A 24,754-nucleotide genomic window follows, 5' to 3' on the forward strand; every position below is an offset into this window, starting at 1 on the left:
TTTGTTGCACGCAATCCGAGCAGCATCTTCAGTGCCTAACTAGAAATTGTCGTGTCGCTCTGCAGTTACACCGCAAAGGGATTAGCTGGTGTAACGCAACCGACTGCTGCCAGGTGTACAAACAAGGAGCGGAACAGTTCTAGCAATCCTACCTGGGGGCGTAAGAGTTGTTAAACTGTAGTATAAAACCATAGTTGATATTTTCAGGGGACAACATTGATTCATCAACCCAAGAATGTCCTTGCATTGGTGGGGCAAACCTTCGCCTCGCCCTCAGACTTTAAGCGCACTCCTTCAGGGTTTTCTTTGTGAGTTTGTTTGTTCGTTCTACAGATAAACATCATCTTCATGCATTTTGGAGAGTATATGAGAAATTAAGCTGTAATTTCACGAAGACTTGCAACTACCGCCACCAAAAGCTTTAGTCCTGCCCTCCCCGTTCCTGTCCCGGTGCAAGCGTTCCCGCGGCTCCTTGGTGAAACAGATTAAACCGGTCCGATGGAGGCCAAAACTAATCCGGGAAAATCTCGTGGAACAGCCCAGAGGATGGCGCTCCACAAATAGGAGCTCAAATAATAAACTGTCTAGTTCTGCAGCAAATGCGGTTTTAAGTTTTCCGTTTCCCTCAGATAAAAATTAATATTTATGTAGCCCCACACTTAAAATGGCTTAGGAAGACTAATTAAAACGGCACCTTCTTAAAACACGAAAACAACACGCAGAAAACGTGATTCCTTTTCTCTTTTATTGATACTGCCAATGTGACTACCTTTACGCAGGCAGATTGCTTTCCTACATTAAACGCTTTTTTATTAATTTGGAAGTAACGTTTGGCCCTCTGTGCCTCCCTAAGGTTATCCAATTAACACACAGTTACACCTTTAAGAAGTTTCCACATTTTCTCTTTAAGATTTCCCCCCTTCCGGATCTGTGTAAAGGTTACTTGGCAAGAATACATGCATACGATGTTAAATGGAGACCAATCCACCACTAAAAGGTAATGCACATGAAACATAATACAGTACTTCGACATCATTTCAAATAAATACCCACATACAAATGTAGTAATTTTAAATGCAACAATATTTCTTATGAATCAATACTGTAACAGAAGATGGAAATATAAGTCCCCACATCTAGGAATAATAATGCTTTTTTTTCCAGCAAACAGAAATCTTTTCCCCCCGCTGTCAATATTATTTCAATTTGTACTTTTTTTGAGGGGCGGAAAGGCTCCCCCCCAACAAGTACCAATTTAATCATTCGCGTGAGCCTCAACAAACGGTAGAGAGATGGGTACGGCTTGTTGATGCGCTTCTCCGTTTCTGTTTCCTGAAATTACAATGATTAGATACAACATGCAAGAGAAGACACCAATGTTTTGTTGTTCACGTTTGCAAACAATACTATGGTTAACTGCATCCACCACCATACAAAGCTAACATAACATCAATATTCCTGATACACCCTCTGTACGGTTACCACAACTGTGTTAATACACCTTGCTCGTTTCTTCAACGTGAGTCCGTTTGGTTCCCAAAGTGTATTCGGGTTTGTTTAGGTTTGTTGTTGGTTTGTTTTTGTGTTTTTTGTTTTGTTTTTTTTTTTTTTCTCTCTCTCTCTATACCCCTGAATTTGCAAGGATTTGCACGATGAAATATCATTGACTAACAGAATTTTTTACAATTCCTTGAATATATAATCTCTATAGTAAGACTACCCATTAAAAATGTGCGAAAGGGGAGTTCACTTTGCACTTATTGCTCCGTGTCTTGACTAAATTCCAAACCAGCCGTTCCATTTCTCCTCAGTCACAGAACTTAGACTAAGCTATTCTACGAGTCTCCCTTAAAATGATTTAAAGGCACTACTGGCAATAATTAATGACAGAAAGGTGCTGACACATAACACCCTATCATTGACAACTTTAGAATTTTTCTTTCTAAATGTACCATAATTTGGCACAATAAAACGAAAAAGTAACAAAACAATTCCAATTTGGAATTTAACTGGTATAGTTGTATAAAATTCTGTTAATCAATAATACTTCAACTTCCTAAAACCCAGGAATTCTGGAATTTATAGGTAATACTACTTATTTAATATTTTTCAAGTGCCTATTACTGTTTTAACCAGAGCAAAGTCAAGTTTTCTTCTTGTTACATTGAACTATTCCTAAGAATAATAATACAATATGAAAAAAACCCCAGAATTTGAATACCCTGGATTTCTTAATGAACATGGCAGTTAAAAAAAAAAAAGTCAGTAATTTGAACATATAAAGCTTAACGTTTTATAATAATAATAAAAAAAAAAAAGCTGCTGAAGCACAGCACACAGTTTAGCAGAGCTCCTGTTTTTCGTTGAAACTCTTTTCTAATCACAATCCAGAGCCCCCCCCAAAATCTCTGCCACACGCTGACGTAGAATCCAAAAATCACAAGCCCAAATCGGAGAGAGACTATGAGCACAAACTACTGCATTTGTATAAACTCTTCTACATAAGGAATTAAAGAAGCTAAAGAAAAATATCAAAAGTGCACAGGTTTAACAATGACATAAAAAAATGAGCGTATGCAATGAAATAAGAAATTCTCCCGTCTGAACATTTCTAGTAGATCATGAACTAATGTGGCGATTATTACATTTGAAGTAGGTTTCTTCAGCACTTGTAAGTTTTCTTACTGCAGCAGCACTTACAGGTAAAGCTTGTTTGTTTTAGAGCTTCAGACACAAAAGTTTCAGGTAGTATATAGGAAAAGGTGTTTTCAAAAGTTAGGATCAGGTCAGTGGTTTCATTCTTTGTGCAATGGGCTACCACTTTTAACCACAATGAAAGAGGCTAAGAAATGCTGTTGCACTGTTGTACAGGCCTTCTCCAGGGACTACTCTACAGCTGAAAAATGGAAAAATAAAATAGCATTAGAAAAAAAAAAAAAAAGAAAAATCAGCGTTTATTTCTCAATGAAAGAACTTAAATAACGTGCTGCAAAAGCAGGTTAGTTGGTTGAGGGTGTCTGTTAGGTTACTGGGGTAGAAGCAGCCGCTTTAGCTCATAGACGCTTTCCAAGCCGGTGAAACGATGCTTTATGGGTTTAGCCCGGAAGCAATAGCTTTGCAGAAAGTTTCTTACAAGTACTGAATGAAGCTTTGCCGTTCGAGCACAAGTTAACCACAACGAATGTGCAAGAAACATTTTCAATGAAGCTTTAGGTTCTTCAGAAACATGCGGGTCAGGAGATCATGCAGGCCAACGCGGAGAAAAGTGCTCGGAAGAAGAGCCTGCTTCCAGAGGTAGGTGACAGCTTAAGGAATTTTCCATGCTTTATCCCAACCCATTGAAAGCGATATGAAAGACTTACAGCAAACGTACATGTCAAGAAATTGTTAATCGTCAATTACAAGACTCAACCTGAAATATTATCTAAAAATACAAACAGCAGGATCAAGTCACCTTACCACCATTTGTCATTTCTTTTTAGAACAGGTGCTAAAATAAGTTAAACCATAACCTTGACAAGCTCAACCAGCAGTCAGGTTTCTTGGCTTTTTTGTTTTGTTTCAAAGATCCACAGAAACGAATGAAGATGGAAACGACTACTAAGACTACGGGGCCAACAGCAAAATTGTTCATACTTGGAACTGAAAGTGTGAGGCAAGACCGACGGTGACAGTCACTGGCTGCTAACACGGACATCTTTCTATAAAGTTCCAGTTAATGTGAAAAAACCATAACAACGCATTCAATTAGTTTCTCCAATTTACCTTTTTCCCATCAGTACTTTGCAAAAGTACTGCCATTAGAGACATGGAAGCAGTGAAAACTGTATTAAAGCTCCCTACCACAGCGGAAGCAAAATTGTAACCGTTTCTATTGGTGCAAAGAAAGTTAGCACTCAAACGCCTGCTTTTACAAGTTATTTTTAAATTACACTTAATGCAGGAATGAGAAGAATAAAGGCCTTTTGGAAGATTGTGCAGCAAAGAAGTGAAAGCAGGGTTGCAAAAAGTTAAAAGGTGTCTTGCTTCTAAAATATCAAACCTGCTATTTAGCAATATTAAAGCTCAAATTCAGGAGAATTCAGTGTTTTCTAAAAAAAAGTAATAATAGACGCACAGGGCCTAGTTTCTCAAGCCAGAATTGCTGTTTGCTTAACCTCCTCACACGCTGATGCTTGAGCAACGTGTTAAGCCTGAAATCCCTTGGGTTTGGTTTGTTTTGTTTTTTTTTTTCCCTTCCTCTCAATATCGGTCAATGCAATTCCGGCACTGGACTGTGGCATTTTGATGTTTCCCAGCTTCGCGGCAAGGTTCCTACAGCTCCATTTGCTTCAAGACTCACCGTATGAATTTAGGAGCCTCTTCCCTCCACACGCACCCCGCCCCCCCCCGCCCCCGCTAATACCTGGGAAGCCAAAATCCCAGGTGGTTTCCCCTCACCGGGAAAACGAGCTGTGCTCCTTATTACCTCGTATTAGCACTGTGAGATCTCCTGACTACTTATAGGCAGAGCGGCAATGCGCGGGAAGCAAGCTGCTGACCATCTATAAGAAATGGCAGTGAGATGAGGCGGTACCACACCAGGAGTATTAGAACGGCTTCATAAAACACCGCTATCGAGCAGACAACTGCGCAGTCTCGCATTGCTTTTTAGTAATACTATAGGCATACAAAATTATTTGAAGGAGTACAAAATGAACAGGGCTTTACATTAAAATAAAGCTTGAGGCGAGGCACTTCGAAACTCTGGTTTAAAGAAAAAAGCGTGCCTTCTTGTGCTCCACAGATCTTCCGCAATTTTAGAAACGACGTTTTCAATCTTTTTCTCTTATATAGGCACCAATTATGAAGTACACTTTTATATTATCAAACACATTGTAATTAAGCGGCTAAAAAGGCCCCTTAAAAGATTGGTAGCAGACAAAAGGTTTGTTTTTAAAGATTAATACGTATACTAAGCTACTTATAAGTCATTATTAGCAGGATGATCTGGTTCAGTTTCCTCTGCCTATAATGTAGAGCCCTGTGAAACATGTGCTTGCATAAGGAATGCAATATCTTTTGTGTCTTTAAAAAAGAAAATAATAAAAAAAATGATCAGAGCTCTGAAATACTACCCTATTTAGCTTAATACTGAAAGCTGAGAAAAACTTTTCTGTGACTGACAATACTAGAGCACAGTCACATTAATTCTACACATACATGTTGTGTTGGTTACAGTAATATAGAAAACAAGTTCTTTCCAAAGTGTTACGCTTGCAAGGAGCAACACGAGACCACAAAGATCCTTTCAGGACGTGACGCTTTTCCACAGCATAACTTCTTAAAGTGGAACTGTCTACCAGGTAGGATCCCAATTCTTAAAATTCTAAGTTTTATATCAGACGGGGTTAAATATTGCATATTTTTAATATAAATGTGCAAGTTTTTTCTGGTTCACCCTCTGAAGAGAGGGAAGCAGAGTGTAAAGAAGGTACCCTACCGAGTTTTTTGTCTAGCTTTTATCACCTATAAAAGCCTTAGGACTTTGGTCAGTGGTGATGTGACAGCAACTTCTTCATACCTGCCACGACAGGCAGATTCATTAATTTTGGTTCCAGTTTCCAAATGCTCTGCACTTTCAAGACACGTCTCTAATTTTAACATTTGCTTTTCACCACTTCTGAAGCCACGATAACAAGGAAGGTTTTCTGTTGCTGCCCGTGAAAGCATTTATCGAAGCATGCTGCAACCCTGGAGGAAGGATCACCTTTGTGCTATACGAACTACAGTTAGTAGCACCAGATATACTATACCAGGTGTACTCTCTTAACACTTACCATAAACAGCAAAACCCATACATGTTAATTGTGGAAAAAGCTAATTTCCTTTCCACTATTAACTTGTTAATAGCATCCCCGTACTTACGAATGAGTTACAGTTAAGACCACCATAATACAATTTGTATTACCTGGTTCAACGACATACTAGTACAAGTCAACTCACTGCGACATTAGATAGTGGGGATTTGCGCTGACAGTTACAGCATAAAATAAGATGCATAATACGATTTTTCTACACGCCTGTCCTAGTCACAATAGATTTTGTATTTCTCACTACAAAAAACCTGGTTGTTAAGGACAGATCCTTCAGGCCTGTCTCCGCAGGACCGAATGTGACTTACGCTAGGGTTACTGCTCTTGGCTTTGGAAGCAGATTTTGTGCGCACCCTTTTGGACTGCTCATGGTCTAGCTCCAAATGTTCCAAGCGCTGGGTCAGTGCCAGTTTCTGCTGGATAGCCATCCGAAGCAAGGAGTTCAGAGTCTTCTTCTCGTCCTCAGCCGCCGCGAGCTGCCGCTGCATTTCATCCAACTGTGTGACGTATTCGTCACATCTGCAATGAAATACATCAATCTTTAGCGATCCTATTTCCACCTGTAAAACATGAATCCCTTGTGTCCGGCCGATATTAGCAGAGCGATAGCTTTGCAGGTGCTTGCATACACACTCTTTTAAATAGGAACTTCAACCAAACCTGTAGAAAAATCACAATTACTTTTCACTGGGGTTCTCACAACCCCACACTCGGCACTTCCGATCACGCCTTTCGAGATGTAGTACAACGAACAGCATCCTCGGCTAAGAGAAGGACGGAGTCTGATACCAAAGGAGGCACGTGCAAAGATTAGCGAGGTGTCCTTCCGTAGGGAACAGACACAGTGCAGTCAAGTTACTTTTGTCCGTGCTTACACAGAGACCACAACGGCTGTAAAGCTTTAGGCTGGAACGGGAGCCCGAGGGGAACAGCAGGAGCGCTGTAAAATGGCCATTACTGAAATGGCCATCGGTACCGTTTTGGAGAAGCACCTGAACTTCGCAGTTTGTTACTTTACGCACGGAGTCCAAATAACAAGTTTCCAGTGGTGACTGAAGAGCCTTGTTAAAAATAAGCATCTTTCATAATTCTACTTTAACCTACTCCGATTCCTGATGTAAAAATTCTACAAATAGTACTTCATTACTGTTTTTTCTATAGCAAGGGGCCTTTACATAATTGTTTTCACCATCAAAATTAATTTAAAAACAATTAAGCAAAGGAACTGAGCGTTACTGGGAAGCCTGCGGGGGAATGTGCCTGCAAGCTGTCCCACCTACAGCCACTGTCACTGAGCTCAGAAGCTACTTAAACTTGCACACTGCATCTTGAACGATTTAAAAAATTAACGTCTTTACATGTAGATGCATATTTGCTGCACATAGAAGACCAATTCTGTGTTTGGGTAGAAAAAGAAGTATTCATAGGTACCAGCCGGCATTTACAATGGCCACATCTGTAAAATGGAGCTTCTTCAGAGACGCAAAAACATTATCAGAGAAGTTCCTTTTAACATGAAAATGGAAAGGCCCCTGACTTTAAGGGACATTTATCATCACTAAATAATGATTGCCCAGAACACAACTGCATTCACATGCAGATTCATCAGCTGTGCTTACACTATCAAGTCCTGAATTCTGCTCTCCCTGACTTCCAACAGCAGGATTAGGCCCATATTCCTAATTATATTTGCTTGGGGGCGGGGGGAAGGGTAAGGAAAAAAAATAGAATTTTATTTTTGAATACACGTGGCGATTAAGCCATAACCCAGCAATATTCATATAAAACCCATGTGAACTACAACCACAACGTGGCTTAGCAAACCAGAAGGTTCCGAGTTTAGGGCCACTACGTGAGCCGCGCGAGTCTGGTTCTACCGCCAGTTTACCTCGCTGCTTTCTTTTCTACCCATGCCTCCAACCTGATTCCTTCAGAGCTCCACAAACCAGGGGAATGTCCGGAAAACGTTACCAATTCCTTGAGGAATGTAATGCGATCGCTTCAGCCAAACGTGACCCGGCACTGGGGTGACCTGTCCCCATTACCCTTGTTTCATTCTCAGTATTACGCTGCCGAGAGATTGGGGCAAAGTGAAATTACAGGGAGGTTTTTGGGTTCCCCCCTGCTTTTCCCAGTTCTTTTCTTGCAAAACAAAATGCGTCCACTTTTTTTTTTGGGTACAGAACAAGAAGTTAGTTTAGCTCTAACGTTTTCAGCTGAGTGAAGCCGTGCCAGGGGTGGTTGCGGTCTGGTTACCCCCAGGGAAGGACTAATCAAAGCCAGCCAAGGCAAGAGGGGCAGGTCTCTCTGCTCCCCCTGCCCCATCCAGAAACAAAAGAGATGATGAAAAGGAAACAAAACCACCGCAGTAAAGCAGAGTAGGAGCTTCCCACAGGGTCTCGCTAACATCCCTTAATCCTCTTCTCTGGACGTTTTTGGTGTCACTCAAATGCCTCTCCATCAAACGGTCAGTTGTGCCAAAACTGACAGCTGGCTGCTAACACAGATGAAGGCTTGTCAGAGTCTAAAAGGCAGTAAAGTCGTTTGCACGTGAGCCAAGCTATAATTAAAGCCCTGATTTTGACTCCAAAAGGTCATTGTAGCAAGTCATCATCTCATCCAGCTTTCTGCTAGCACAAATGTTTAAAACAGCAAATGAACGTCCTTAGAAATTACAAGGCATTGACTATAGCCTTTACTGTAGCCATCGCGTGCACAGCTGGACTGGGATCTAACTGGGATCTACCCTACTTCTGTCCTTCACTCCTGCTGTTCACCATCTCCCAGTTTGATTTTCTCAGTAAAAAAAAAAAAATAAAAAAATTAGCCTCCCTTAAGCATACGAGATGACACAGCGCCCTAGCACTCCTTCAGCTGAACGCACAGCTACTGGCAGTAGCTACGGCAGCGTATTTTTGTGGTGTGTATATCTATATTTTCGCTGCTTTGCAGATATAACAATCCTTTCCTCTCACAATTTCATCTGCCACGGGCTGAGCGACTTCCCAGCTGTAATGTTCAATGCAAAAATCATTAGAAGGCCAGAAAACAAGACGTCTCCCTTTTAAAAGCACCTTTGAAAGAAAATAATTGAGCTTCCATGCTTTAAAGAAGAATATCAATTAGCATAAGCCTGTTGTACATTTACACATCCACAGTTTTAAGAGGATGGTGAACAGAAGGCTTTGATGTTGCCTCTTGTCTTAGGACTGGTAATTAACAACAACAGAAAGAGGAGCTTAAGGAAACATCAACTAGATTTTTAAAAACAACGCTAGTTACAACAAACATCTACACAGACGAAATAATTACCCTTAATGTTAAATAGAATTATGAGAAATACAACCCAAACCCTCTAAAACACTATCTGAAGCCAAATTATTGAAGAATATAACAACTGGTTGTCTCATTTTCGAGTTGCACACCCCTGCTTCCCACAAATACCAGCTGTGCCTTATTTCTGGGTACCGTTTTATTTAGGCTTTAGCATGTGCTATATTTAATAACATCTATAGCTAAGTTCACTACTGAATCAAGATGTGTTCCGGGGAAAAAAAACCACCTAACGTAACCAAATGCTCGTGGGTGTAATTACACTTGTCCTCCCTCCTGTGCAATCAGCGCCAGGACCGTGTGACAACTTCCAAGAGGCGAGACAGATGTGACTGAAGGAGGCCTCTTGAGAGAAGCATCAACTACTTTAAGTTCCACCTTGAGAGAGTAAATTGTCAACCTACGTGAGAAATTAAAATATGGAGGATTAAAATCACTTTGTTAAAGCCGGGAAACATACTAGCAGTGAAGCAGTTAAAACGACATGTAAATGAGCGCTGACTGCGTTCGGCTATAAGGGATATTAGCCACCTGCTATTTCAAACTGAATCTTTATATTAGTGATTAGTGTTAAAGACTGAATTTTAACACCTTCCCCCCACCTTCCCTTTGCCCCAACCCCTGGTGAGAACCAGCTGATCTACAGAGAAAGCGACAATTATGTTAGGAATAGAGAGACCTGGAGAGGCCGGAGATCTGGGCAGAGAGAAACCTTATGAAATTCAACCAGGGCAAGTGCAGGGTGCTGCACCTGGGGAGGAATAACCCCCTGCACCAGGACAGGTTGGGGGGGACCTGCTGGAGAGCAGCTCGGTGGAAAGAGACCTGGGAGTCCTGGCAGACAACAGGGTGACCATGAGCCAGCAATGTGCCCTTGTGCCCAAGAAGGCCAATGGCATCCTGGGGTGCATCAAGAAGAGCGTGGCCAGCAGGTGGAGGGAGGTCATCCTCCCCCTCTGCTCTGCCCTGGGGAGGCCACGTCTGGAGCGCTGTGTCCAGTTCCGGGCTCCCTGGTTCAAGAGGGACAGGGAACTGCTGGAGAGGGGACAGCAAAGGGCTACCAAGATGCTGAGGGGACTGGAACACCTCTCTGATGAAGAAAGGCTGAGGGATTTGGGTCTCTTCAGTCTGGAAAGAAGACGACTGAGGGAGGACCTTATCAACGCTTATAAATACTGAAAGGGTGGGTGTCAGGAGGATGGGGCCAGGCTCTTCTCCGTGGTGCCCGGGGACAGGACAAGGGGTAACGGGCACAAACTTGAGCATGGGAAGTTCCACCTAAACCTGAGGAGGAACTTCTTTGCTGTGAGGGTGGCAGAGCCCTGGCACAGGCTGCCCAGAGAGGTGGTGGAGTCTCCGTCTCTGGAGACATTCCAACCCCGCCTGGATGCGTTCCTGTGCCACCTGCTCTGGGTGACCCTGCTCTGGCCAGGGGTGGGAGGGGATGATCTCCAGAGGTCCCTTCCAACCCCATGATTCTATGAATAAAGCTACTGAATTCCCCCTCACACGGTGGTCTTCCACCTGTGTTGTATGGCAACCAGAGACGAGCCCCATGATGCACCGCAGAGCTGTGCTCCTCAGCACCAAGGGCAGGACTGAGAGCCAGACCATACGCCATTTGTGTTTTGAAGTGGAAGAACACAGAAGGCTGTTACTGGGGACTGCCAGCAGAAGACAGGCATGCCTTCTGAAACCACGTCATAACGATTGTCTCACACAATCTGTCTGAGCTGGTTTCCTCTGAAGGAACTCGCGCTGGATGCTTTTACATATCCACAAAAACAAATGCACTTGCTTTTTAAAAAGCCGTTGAGGTGGCAGTATTAAAAAGCTTAGCCCCAGCCCCAGGCCAGGTGAGTTTGCCCCGTGTCCTGTGCAAGCGCGGCCGCAGCAGAGCTCGCACGGCCCCGGCTGCAGGACCAAGCCCTTGCCGCATTAGAGTCCCGGAGGCAGTTTTAGAAAGTGATCTAAGCCCATTTCTTGCCTTGGTTTGCACGGTTGTAAACTGGGCAGATCCACACTCCAGTACCGTGTTCTTCAAGAATTCCTGAAGAACCAAATAAAGCACAAATCCTGAAGAAGGCAGGAGAAAGGACACACCAGATTTAGGCAGTTTATCATTATAGATGAGCAAGTTCAAGGGAGAATCTAGGGAAACCCTAGCTAATTTGTAATTGCTTCCTCAATACCTTGCACCAAAAGCTCATCTGAGTCATATATTTGAAAGGAATTAATGCTGTGGCCTTTATTTGTATAAATCGTGATTTTCACTAAGAACAGAGAACAGTTTATAACTAGCTGTAGTTTTCCAGAACGTTTATAATCAGCCCTGTGTAATCAATGCCCATTAGTAAGAGCTATTAAAGGAAGTAATCAGACCATGAATCTCTCCTGTAGTTTGAAACATATGGGAAGAATTACCTCCTGCACTGAGAGGGAACAGCCAGCCCCACGCTGCTGGACACTACAGCTCTTCTGAATTTCCACTGGTAAAAATTCTCACAGAGCGAACATGAACTTCTACAGCAAATTCCCTCTTCCTAGAATTCAAAAGAAAACTCTTTTTTTTTGTATTTCAAGGTTGAAATTAACAATCCTATGACACTAGATTAGGAGCAATCATAAAGCTGTCACACAGGCAGGACATTTTTCCCAGTTCTTCACCAAAGGGGACGGCAAGGGGTGGAGGATCTAATCCCGAACTCTCCAGCCCTCTCTACCCTACACCGCTGCAGCTGCGCACGTGCTTTGGTTTGGGGCACTGACACTTATTAATGCCGAAGGAAACCAAGACTTGCCTATCTAAAAGACTACAGATACAAGTAACTGCTGCTGCAGCAGTCTCCCATATGAGGTATTCTGAAGTAACTCATTTTTCATTTTGATTAAAACCAAAAGGGGAGACAAGCTACGTAACGAGAGCTGTTACTGTCTTTAGTCTGAGTATTTCTCCAGCACCGCTGTTATACCACAGGAACACCTCCTGTGCTTTACTCTCCCTAACGGCCGGCGTTCAAACACAGCACACAGGAACCGGTGTGGACACGGCTACCGCGAAAAATATCTGGGAAAAGAGTGTGAACTCGTTGTTGCAACCCAGGCCCAGCATCTGTCTACAAGGGGCACCTTCACCAAGGTTGAGCCTCAATATTCCAGCATTGCTTGTAGTAGACATTCCAACTGCCAGGCACATTTAGAGTCCAGAGCAGGCACATCAGTGTTAAAAATATGACTATGCCCAAGACATTTTTTCAGCGTGTCCATAGGAGAGTCAAATGCCTTCGTCCTGCCTGGACGTCTCCCTGCTTTCACGTGAGTGCTGGCAGCCCAGACATTTCTCTCTCCAGACATCATTCATCACCTGTAGATCTAGCACCAGGAATAGGAGGCAAATACCGCCACTCCTGTCTGGGAATCCCATTCTGGAAATTTTCAAAGTCACATTTTCTGTGTCTGGCTCTTCTGAGCATTTATCCTATGGGATATTTTTAGAGAAGTCGAATACTTCTAGTGTGTGGAGTCCAGTATGAAGACCCTTTGGCTACAGTTCTCAATCCCGTAAGGACTGCACTGTTCTTTGCATGAGTTTCAACTCCTTTATATTCTGCAGGCTTTTGATGTCCATGAACGCAAGAATATTTTCCCAAATGCTTTGGATACTTGGAAAACTGACAGAGCTTGTATGACTGAACTGACACGTGTATTCAATTGAAACACTTTTTCTCCATTAATGAACAATAGCTAGCTGCTGGTTTCTTGTGTGTAATCATGATTTTGTTTCTTTATCACAAGCACTATCGTGTAATTTAATCTCCTGTTACATGCCATCAGGCTTTCCAGTATGTTCTAACGCTTGCCGCTTGTCCCCTTGCTGACTTGTTGCAGAGTTTGTCTCTCCCTTTATTTACAATTTATGAAACACTGGAACACGAGGATAGCCATGATTGACATCCAGGCATATTTGTTCTCTGCTTTTCAAAGCCTTCTGCTTCTGCTATATTTGTTAATTACTGTTCTATGTTTATTTTAGAGCGGTGAGAAATGCCTGTTCTCTTTCTATCCTTGCTTGTTCTCAGGCTCTGGAAAAGAAACCAAAAATACATGAGGAGCAAAGTTGAGAAACGTGTGTCTTTAATCAGAGGAGTAAAGATGTAGCCTACGTCACATCTCAGCCTGTTCAAGTCTTTCAGGATTTATTAGGAAAAATGCAACTTCATCTAGTTTTTTGGTTTTGTTGCCTGACCCTGAGCAAACAAGGCAGCGAGGAGCCAGCTCGGCTGGTTTTAGCCTGGCTTTGCTCCCTCCACTGCAAGAGTTTGCCTGTAACCTGTCACTCGGCAGGTACTTCTAGAGAGAAGCTATTACAGTGTCTTCCCACGAGTGCACGTAGTACTTAACATGCAGGTTAAGGAGACAAGAGACTTCAGGCTATATCAAAAGACAGAAAAACAGCAGGAAAAAAAAACCAGAGGTAAGAGAAAGGTGAAAAACCATGTTGTGCTTTCACTGTGTATGGCTTCTCCCCTTTTTTATATTTAGTAGAATTTTTGGAAGGATGCTTACTCAAATTCTAGTAAATCAAAGGCAAGGAACAGAGTAGCATAACAAAATAAAATAACCTTTGCTTTTTAAAATGCAAAATTGTGTTTAAACTCTGAATCCGTGACAAGCGTTTCTTAGTACATTCTTTTCCTGGCTGTGAAGTGATGGCCACATTGGTGTCCTGCTCTTCATCTAACCATCCTTTAAGGACTTTGCCTTGAATTGGCAGTTGATGAATCTGCGTACCTGTGCTTCATTATCCCTTGCGGTGTGCTCTGGAAATTGCAGATTCGGAAGTGTTCTCCAAACAACTAGCAGAAACCTACAGTCTTCTACCTCCCTCCTTCCTTACTGAAAAATTAAGCTAAACGAGCCTCGCGCTTAAATTCCAAGCTGGATTTTTCTCATATGTTTTGATATAATATTTTTCCCCTCCCAAAATGAATTTTAAGAAACCTGAGCTCCAATGCGCTTGCAAGTTTGAATGACAAATTGCTTACAGGCAGTCTAGAAACATAGCATGACCTACAAGACAAGGAAATCGTGCTTTACTCCCACCCAAATAATTAGAAAACGGGACATATTCACTTCAAGTTCTCTCAAAGCACTTGGCAGAGGCTCTTTGTCTAGCAAAGAAAGGAGTCAGTCTTTCTTCTGACAATATTTTAGAGGAAGATTAATTAATTTATCTCTAATTTTCCACTAGCCCCCCTCCTCACACTTAAGTAGGGATTTCTATTGTTCTCTGTGTGTGTGTGTGTATATATATATATACATATATATATATGTGTATAAAATCTTTCAGTTTTCTTAACCCACTAAATGAGAGTTAAAAAAAAAATTAAGCCTACCATAAAATATTTTTGGAGGTTAAATATTTTTGCCAGGAAAAAATAGTAGCAGCTCCTGGCTCTCTGTTCTCCCTATGCACCACCTTGAAGCGACCTGAATACCACCAGTGGTATCTACCTCTAGACTGGGAACTCCTGTTCTCACTCACTGCTTTTTCCTTACTTGGTGCTGTTAACATAGGGCGTTGGTCACATCGAACTCAATAAATACTCAATAAACACTTCGAAAGTGATCCCTTGATTCATATATCATATGGCCTTCATATTAAGGCCAAGTGCAAGGTCCTACACTTGGGTCGGGACAACCCTCATTACCAATACAGGCTGGGGGATGAGGTGATAGAGAGCAGCCCTGCGGAAAAGGACTTGGGGGTGCTGGTGGATGAAAAGCTGGGCATGAGCCAACAACGTGCGCTTGCAGCCCAGAAGGCCAATCGCATCCTGGGCTGCATCAGAAGAACCGTGGCCAGCAGATCCAGAGAGGGGATTCTGCCCCTCTACTCCGCTCTCCTGAGACCCCACCTGGAACACTGTGTCCAGCTCTGGAGCCCTCAGCACAAGAAGGACATGGACCTGTTGGAGCAAGTCCAGAGGAGGCCACAAAGATGATCCAAGGGCCGGAGCCCCTCTGCTGTGAGGACGGGCTGAGAGAGCTGGGGGGGTTCAGCCTGGAGAAGAGAAGGCTCCGGAGAGACCTTAGAGCCCCGTCCAGTCCCTGAAGGGGGCCTACAGGAAAGCTGAGGAGGGGCTGTTGGCAAGGGCAGGTAGCGATAGGACGAGGGACAATGGTTTAAACTAGAGCAGGGCAGGGTTAGATGAGACATTGGGAAGAAGTTCTTTACACTGAGGGTGGTGAGGCACTGGACCAGGTTGCCCAGAGAGGGGGTGGAGGCCCCATCCCTGGAGACATTCAAGGCCAGGCTGGATGAGGCTCTGAGCAACCTGATCTAGTTACAGATGTCCCTGCTCACTGCAGGGGTTGGACTAGATGGCCTTTAGAGGTCCCTTCCGACCCAACACGTTCTGTGATTCTATATACTTAAACAAAGACCTGAGTGAAATGAGTTAACTGCAAATATGTGCTCTTTATACTTTTTTTTTTTGTTACAGAGATGCAATTAAAACTCAGAGACAGTTCAAACTCTGAGAGTAAGCGTTGCATTTTAAAGACTTATTCTGCCTTTTGGAAATTTCCATTGAAGATTATATTTGAAAACAAACTAGTTATTAGTTTATAACTGTCCAAGGTAAAAATTCTAACGTGAATGGTTGGTGTGAAGCTGCGTGTTCTTTTGACAATTTGCAAGGATTTATTCTTTAAAATACAGAACATCCCCACCCCATATATTATTGTAGTTCAATGTTGCAAGTGTACATTAAAAATGACTGCTTTCTTTACAATGTTCAATCTCATCATGTGAATCTGTTAAATTCCTACGTAAAGACATTCATAACCCCCTCAAAACAGTAACCACAGTCGTGCGTTTTGTACGATGAATTTTGAGAAAGATTATTTTGGGGATATACTCTTTCAAACAGTTGCTCCACATAGCAGGTAAAGTACAGGGGCCAGATGGTACCCATAAAGAGAAAGAAGTACCACTTCACACCTTGGAATAAAGCTGAAGGCTGCACCCTAATGAACATTTGCTGCACCATCGTCAGGCCTTGTATTTACGTTTTGCAGCCCCCAAACTGCGTGTTAGCAAACGCAAACCTACCTGGCAAAGTAAAACAAGAAAAGATGTTCAGCTTCTCTTTGGACATTAAATGGGGAAGTGATTGCATCTTTTTTTTTTTTTTTTTCTGGTGAAGAGGGAGTTTACTAATGAGACATCAAAATGTTTGATTGTAATACAGTGTTACATAAATACCTGTTACAGCCTAATTAAGCAGATAAACTCCCTTTTCGGCTCTACAGGGCAGATTTCAATCTGGCTTCCAGTCTGTTTCTGCATACAACAGGGATGTGTGTGTTGATTAAGAAAATCTGGACTTTAACAGGACAGCTACTGCATGTGCGTCTATAGTACATTATGCATATCTTGATTTATTCCTTTGTACGACAGCATAATTTGAGGCGCACAGCATTGCTTAGAGTGCTGCAGCAGCCCCTCAGGGCTGGAAGCTGTTCATCTGTGTTTTGCAAGCCTCCCTTTGTCTCCAGGCTGAGGTCTTATTGTATTTTCACTACTTATTAAAAATAGCTGGTAGCATTGTCAAATTAGTGGGATTAGCCTACTTTAAAAAGGAAATTAGGTCAGTTACTATATTCACGCCCAGCCTTCAACCCTCTTGCATCCTACAAAACGGGCAGTTTCCCGTGGAAAACGCAGAGCTGCGTGCAGCAGTCTGCTTCATCCCACACCGAAACAACCACAGCCAGGTAACGGCCCCAGCACTCGTCATTAGTCTCTGCTGATGCAAACCTCTTGGCCAGAGGAGAAACACAACTCTGTAGAGAGGTGCTCCATCAGCAGCTTGTTTGCGATGGTGAAGACAAACTGCATGGTTACATTCTTCTGATATTTTGAAACACACCTAAAAAAAAAAAAAAAATCAGACTCCAAAAGAGTTTTTGAGGTTATCTTCACCGAAGCACCTAGGATCACCCCTTCCAAACCTACCTCACCTGAAACAGAGATGGAGGCGAAGCAGCCCCTGACCGAGGAACGTGCTCAGCCGGCCACCAAGGTGCTAATCCTCTCTGACCGGGGATCAGGGGGAGAAGGGCGACTGTACCCTACTGTCAAGACCTACAGGTCCTGATAGTGATTGCGGCATCTGAAACAGTGGGCACGCTGGGAGAAAGAAGCAATTCTTCACATTCTGCGCAACTGTCACAGGCTAGATGCCAAGTGTAAGGCCCAGCTGCTTATCTGCCATGCCACGGTCAGGAATGAAAGTGCTCACAAGATGAAAGGCTCAGCGCGACACATCTCCACTCACTCCATCCTCATCTTTTTGAGTCCTCTTGGCCTCCCCCCCCCTTTTTCTTTCCCCCCACTACAGTTATTAAGTAAAGCATAAGTTCATAAATTACCATTTCTCATTTAGGCAGGAGAGTCTGTTGTGCCTCCCCAGCCAGGGCTCGCTCCTGCCTCCAACCCACAACTGCTCCTCCAGGTCGGAGCTCTTCAGTCTGCTGCTTTCAGAAGAACTTTTATTCTGCCTCCCATTTCCCCATGCCAAGGAATCCTCATTATTGCCTTCCCAGTAAAAGGACGAGACTGACCTCTAGACACGCAGAGAAAGGCAGAGAGAGAGTCACCCCGCTGACAATTCCTCCTCGCCAAACCAGCTCACGGTCACTCTCTCACTTCCTCACTGAGGCAGGAAAACACACTGTCACGACATGTAATTTAGACAGCTAGCTATCTGTATCTAGGAAAAACAACTGAAAGTTAACAGTATGCTTTTTCCCTTTCCTCTCAGCTTCAGGCTTACCTACAACTAACAAAGCGACTGCAATTTCTGCATATTAATTACACTCCAGAAAAGGAGACAGAAAGGCAAGAAAGTAGGACAAATCCACACTGTACAGGGCATTCCTTTCTCTGGCATAAATGAGCTGCCACAATTCAACCTTTAGCATTCCTTGGTATCCATTTCTCCTTTCCACGCTTACCCACACGCTCCGTTGCTGCTGAGAAAGGCTGAATCACCAGGAAGCCTAAGGTTACTCAAGGAACGCGAGAGCTGCTGCAGAACCACCCTCACAAAAGACCATTCAGAAAAGCCTCAGGAATTCTCATAAGCACCCTCATGCTTCCTTACTCTGGTACTTTTTAGCAGATGACAAAAAGAAAACCTTTTCTGGGATTTTTTTGTTTTGAAGTGTCCAGAGAAGGCCGAGAACAAAGCAGCATACGGCACATGGGGACTCCCCCGTCCCGTTGGGGTAGCTTAAAAGCAAGTGTCTAGGTTACATTAAACAGCATCCTTTACAATCTCTCTTCTCCATCTTCTTCAAGCGACACACGGAATACACAGGCAAAGGAACATTGCCAGGGCTGCCCCTGTGAATCCCACCAAGCCAGAACTGACAACTTTTAGATAATAGCTTTTTCTTTTCCTGTTTTCCAGGGCTATCTCCACGCAGGAGCCAACAGAACGTTCCTTAGCTGTGAAGCAGGTCTGGATTGTCTAACACGATGTTGCTGCCTCAACTTTCCTCAGAAGAAATGCATAGACTCAAAGGAGAAATCAATAGCAGCAGCAGTAAGCAACATGCATATCGAAATAGCGTTTATCACTTCTCCGGCACGTGACGTGCCAGCAGGTATTTTTGTCTGTTAACACCACGAAGCACAGCTACGAAGCAGATGCAAGTTCCAAAGACATACGCAACCCAAATCAGCTCACACGAGGAAATGAAATGACAGGTGCCAACTGCACAATGGACAACCTAAGAATAATAATGCTTGCAACACCTTTTACTTTTTTCTGGATCCTTACAGGTCAAGCAGAGTCACATCTTCATTGTGTAACAAACGCTCATTTTTGCATTGATAAGTGTCACTCTTCAGAGAGTTAATGGCTTCTAAAGCACCAGAGATAATCTCGCACATGATTTAAATAAATACCACCACAACAACTTCTTGGTTTGTGGCAACATACTACATCCCTGCCATTTTCCTCATCAGTTGGAACGTATCGCAGCCAAACACTGTAAGCAACCAACTTGGGACAAGGCACCCCACCCCGCCGCCCTCCACGTGGGCAGGCTGTTCAGCTCTTCCCACGCACAAGGAATGACATTTTACGGAGTTCATGTGTTCTTTACCTTGTAGCAAACATTGCTCTCAGGGAAGAGAAAGTAGCAGCGTCCTCCTTCAAAGCTTTCAGCTCATTTCGCAGCTTCATCATTGTCTCCGTAACCATAGCTTTCTCATTTTCATACTTGCTTTTTAAGTTGGCAAGGGCTACCTCTGCAGTCTGTTGTTTACCAAGAAGAACAGAAACGTACCAGTTAATGAAATTCTTCTTAAAGTGGCTGGCTAAGAGCTAAGAGTAATGATTTCTAATCACTACTCACATACGGAAACATTTACTTCGTTAACTTAACTGGAACGTTAAAATTCTGGTCAACTTTTCTTGTACAAATGAAATAAAATTTCTTTTTTGAACACTGGAAACAAATCAGACATATGGGTCTCCCACTCCCATTAACCACGCAGCAGGATCTAGGAAGTTACAGAATATACATTTAGTGACACCCGTCTCCAACTACTGAAAGAAAACACTTTACGTAAGTTATTCTCAACACAAAGAACAAAATAGCCTATATAGCATCTCTAGATTTAAAGGCATTCATCAATCACTTGCACAGTTCTCTAACCCTTACAGCGTTTTGCTGATCTTACACTTCGGGACACCTTTATTAAAATTTGCAAAAGAAAACTCAAAAGTATGTATATGTTTCGTAAACACTACTTTTTTTTTTTTTTTTGGAAGAAAACTTCAATTCGCATTACTTTTAACTTTAGAGGGGACAACGAAGGATGTCACGTGGTGTCTTAATGGCAGTTATTTCCATCTGCGGCGTTGCTAATGTGTATCACATGGGAGAGCCCAATCCCCAGAGACTAATTTTACCTTTCACCCCTGTTATTTTGACCACATTCTTATACTACATCCTCGTCTTGGAAGGCTTTCTTTTATTTTGCAGTTTGAGAGAGAAGAGTATATAAGTTTAAGAACTCTTTTAAGGGCAACTACTAGAATTCTTTCAAGTAGAAAATAAGATTTACCTCTTCATTTTCGCTGTCTTACATTTAATATAAACTGAAATAATTCAGAGAGGTAGTAGATTCAAGATATCTTAAGCGTAATAAAATGTCCCATGAGTACGTGACAAGCGAACGCCAGTTAAAGCCCCAGCACTCAGCCATACAGTAGGACAGTTGTGTGTCTCTAATGAAACAACTTGCTTCAGCCTTAGACTAAACACGCATCAGCAACAAAAGCCCCCCTGAGCTGAGGGTACAGGCAGGGTGACCTCAAAGCCAAATTCTCTCGTGTTTATGAATTAGCTCATAGCCTTCACGTCTCTAAGACCTGGTTACCTGTTTGTTGGCCTTCAGCACAGTTCTCAGAGTTGCTATCTGTTCTCTCTTGGTGCTCAGCAGGGACTTCAGCTTCAGGATTTCTTCCATGAGAGCTTCCTTGTCTTTGTCCACCACTGGCCCAAGTTCTTGAGTGGCAACACGTTGTCTGGACAATTCGGTTGTTCTGTCCACAGCAGCTTGCAGGTGTTTGATCTGATCCCGGATTATAGCGATCAAGTTGTAGATGTTCATTGGTTCCTTCCGAGGATCTGACACAGGAGACGGCAAAGATGACACTGGAGATGGGCTGCTGTCACCGCTTCCGCTCTCTGCCTTTCCTAGCTCTATAGTCAGCAGCCCTTTAGAAAGAAGAATGGGAGACCTTCTTCCCTTGGTCTCTGGGCTACTGCGTCCACCTTTACCTTCCTTGTAGTAATCCAGCATCACTCTGTTTGGAGTTTCATTGTTGCACATGCAGACGTGGTGGTATAAATTGGCCAGTTCTTCACTGAAGGTGACTAGTTCATCTTGGGCCACACTGAGGCTGCCCTGTGTTTCTCCGGCAACATCACTGACTTTCTTCAGCTCCTTCTCCAATCTGGCCACCTGTTCTCTATCATGCCTACTGGATTTTTCTAGCGAGGTGATCTTTTCGGTGAGAGCTTGGCTCTCAGTCTCATATCTGCTCTTCTCTTCCTCATACTTAGACTCACATTCTTTGTACTTGGCCTTAAGATTTTTAAGCTCTTCTTTTAGGTCAGTAATCTCTGCCACAGCCACTTTGTACTTGCACTCCAGGATCTCTGGCCCATTGATGTCAACTTCATAATAGTCTCCATCCTCATGACTGTCTCGGTCCTTCTCATTGTCAAGGGCAGACTGACGTTCCTTGCTGACCTGGAGCTTCTTCATTGCATTTAGGTTTTCTGTGAGTCTGCCAACTTTCTCATGCTGCTCTGAGAGGGCCCCCCGTGTATTTTCCAGCTGTTTCTGAGACTCCTGTAGCGTTGTTAACAAGTTCACCTTTTCTCTTTCCATCTGAAATGCACGAACACAGATATCTATGTAAAGGAAACTATCACTTAAATGGTTTTACTGTATGAGACGGCAACTTAGCCAAGGTCCATATGGTTACAGAAATCCAGTCACTTGCACGTTATGGAAAAGACTATTTAATTTATTCTAAAACTATCTCAAGTGCAGCGTTCCTTGCCAATTCTTTCTCATTTCCACTCCAAAATGCACATTTTTACACAATTCTTTCATAGCTGATGGTCTCATTGTGAAAACATCCTTTCAGCTGAAGATAAGCTGAAGTTTACTGTTATCTTGCAAATTATCAAGTAAATATTAGAAAACATACAGCTAGTCCACGGTAGAAGATTAGAGCTTCATGAAAGACTCGGAAATACTGAAACTTTTAAAGTTTCTTCTCTGAAAGGTCTTCTTTTGAAAAAATACAGTATTTTTTTTTCCCCCCACAAAGGCTTTTTCTTATAGAACGCTTAAAAATGCTTGACAAACTAACTTGAAAACATTCCTATGCAACACAAACATGTACCTTGTTTCAAACTCGCCAACCTCCCAATAGCACAAATGTAAGACAGAAATGCTTGGTACTGATTAAAACTTCATGTTCTTCCAACTAATTACAGAAAAGAGCTATGGTGTACAAAACTCCGTTTCATGAAGATGACTGGAGTAACTATCCATTTTTAAACAAAATACTGTCTTTCTCACTAGCGCCATAAGGAAGTAGACACGGCATGTACTGCACAGAAGATGCTCTGCAACTTTCCTCCAAACACAGGACATGACTGCTAGCTTCTTTGCATCCAAAAAAAAAACCAAAACCCAAAAAAAAGAGAGCTATGGTTTTCCACTGACAAACATTTAACATCCTCAAATTCTAAATCAATCAGAGCCTTTACAAATATAGTTCATACTGTATGATGGTCACATGAGATATGGAAGAAGACTGCAATTACAACCTGAATAAACTCTAGCAGCTATTTGGAAGTGCACAGTTGTTTAGGAAACTCATTTACCTGTACAAGCTGTTGTTTCAGCTTCTGGATTTCAGAAATGTTTAATTCACTCAGAAGATCTGAAACCAGACTTGGGGCTGGAGGGAAGCTTTCGTTTTTCTTGGGCGTTGATGTACTATTCTTGCCATTGCTGAGTTTGCTGAGGCAGTTCTGTTCAAATCCATTCATGATTTCATCATTATTGGGCTCTGTGGCTTCATCGCTGAACTTCAGTCCATCCAAAGAGATGTTCAGGTGGCTGTTGTACATGGAGTCATTGATGTTCATGTAGTGAGAGAGCTCCTTACGAAGATTGTTCTTCTGCTCCCGCTCTGTCTTCAGCGTCTCTAAGGCCTCCTCAAGCTGGCGTTCAGAGATTTCCTTCAGCCGTATGGCATCTTCTAGCTGGCTGTTGAGAAATTCTGTTTCCTCTTCGAGCCTTTTGATTTCATGTTTCAGGCCTTCGAACTCCACCTGGAGATACACAAATGGAGGGGAAAAAACCAAACAACCTCTCATGAAAATGTCTGCCTGCAAGGCACCAAGTAATTTTACTTCTGAATGTTTGATTTCACCAAATATGGTGAGAATAGAATAATTTTTTTCAGTTCTGGAGTCTAGCTTTGGCACTATGACTGCCAACACTGTTTACATAATTTACCTTCACAGAGGCCACGGAATAAAATTTCTAAGCAAATTGTTGAATGAGCTGATTTATTCTAGCTCAGTTAAGCCAGGTGGGAGATACAGCGTGTGATACAGAGGCATCACAAAACAGGCTTTCCTAGCACATTATGCAAACTCTTTCTCTGTTTGATTAACAAATTCCTTGGCCAATCTTCCCACAAATTCAAGCTCAACGTTTCCAAAAGCCAGCATTGCAAAGCTATGCTTCTGACACCGCTGCACTGCTCTTAGAAATATGCCACTGCGCTTAAAACTGTTGGGATACACCTAGCTACCAAACTCTGCTCTTCTACATCCAAAATAAAATGTTTTATTATTTCTGCACAATTACAAGCTTTGTAATTCAGTTTTGCAAGTTAAGCCTGGGAAAATTTGATGGCTTCTTCTAGTTATGTCAGTGGGATAATTAAAGCTTAATAAAACTCATCGCGTAGGATTAGGACATCGTAGAAAATGAAATAATCCATTGCCATGAAAAGAATTAGCTCTTGGTTCTATATATGTCCCCTGAGTTCAAATAGTTCAGATTGCAAAGGTTGGGGTTTTTTTTTTTTTTTTTTTTTGCGAAGGTCTATTTTCAAAGGTTCCCGAATACAAACACAGTAGTCAATAATTACTAGCAACTGACAAGATAGCATCTGAGGTTAAATTTGGCACAGCCCAGAATGGCTTGTTGAATATCGTTATTTTAGAATGCGAACATGGAGCTGGGAACTGTCACTTGCTCCTCTGAATACAACGAATGAGACAAAGAAAGGTAAAAACCAGAAGTAGCCAACTCCACAGGTTGGATTTTACCAGTTCACTATCTCTTCCAGCTTGCATCTAGAGTGAAATAGTCCCTTCATCCCTACCCGCATGTCGGGGCACCCAAACCAGTGTAATTAGACCAAATATATTCAGGTGAGAACAGGTCCAACCCGGAGCCCCCTTTTGGGCATATCAGTGAGGCCAATGAGTTTCACCTGGAGACAAATGAAATACATCCAGTATCCCAAATACCTCGCCTGGCAGTGCAGCTTTCGTTCGAAACACTGAAGGAGATCTGAAGCAAACCCTAATAAGCTTTTGCTACGTGCTCACTGCAAGAGATGGTATGAGCACCGCTATTTTCCTCAAGAGCTGATATTTCAGGAACGTTATACAATTTTCTCAATTGAACCTTGAGTTTTATTTATACAATGAGGCTGGCAGGTACCTGGAGAATAAAACTGGCAAGTCCTCAATTGATAAATGAAGGTGAGCGAGCCATGCCAAAGACCACGTCTAATCCAATTACCTCTGCAAATGATAACTCAGGGAAATTCTTGAGTTTTTACAAAAGTGCAGTTTTCTAAACTTCTGATAATAGCCGGGAGTGCGCAATTAAACATGACTTTTCAGATAAGCAGTCACACAGGTCTGAC

General features: G+C 42.7%; 1 protein-coding gene across 4 annotated transcripts in view; it reads right to left on the reverse strand.

Moving 5' to 3' along the window:
* Positions 1–1,577: 1,577 nt before the first annotated feature.
* BICD2 (BICD cargo adaptor 2) overlaps positions 1,578–24,754 on the reverse strand; it is a 97,506-nt gene continuing 74,329 nt past the window's right edge. Inside the window, exons 4-8 of one of the 4 annotated variants that reach the window (XM_074602990.1) lie at positions 22,683–23,135; positions 20,653–21,672; positions 19,371–19,522; positions 6,209–6,374; positions 1,578–2,896 (exon numbers count right to left, since the gene is read on the reverse strand). In XM_074602990.1, the coding sequence (XP_074459091.1) occupies positions 2,891–2,896; positions 6,209–6,374; positions 19,371–19,522; positions 20,653–21,672; positions 22,683–23,135 (1,797 nt within the window). In that variant the 3' untranslated portion in view covers positions 1,578–2,890. Of the gene's footprint in view, positions 2,897–4,397; positions 4,545–5,492; positions 6,375–19,370; positions 19,523–20,652; positions 21,673–22,682; positions 23,136–24,754 lie in introns of those variants that run through there. The other 3 variants (XM_074602987.1, XM_074602989.1, XM_074602986.1) reach the window with 3 other exon arrangements.

Source organism: Larus michahellis, chromosome 10 (genome assembly GCF_964199755.1).
Source record: "Larus michahellis chromosome 10, bLarMic1.1, whole genome shotgun sequence".
NCBI classification, from domain to species: Eukaryota; Metazoa; Chordata; class Aves; order Charadriiformes; family Laridae; genus Larus; species Larus michahellis.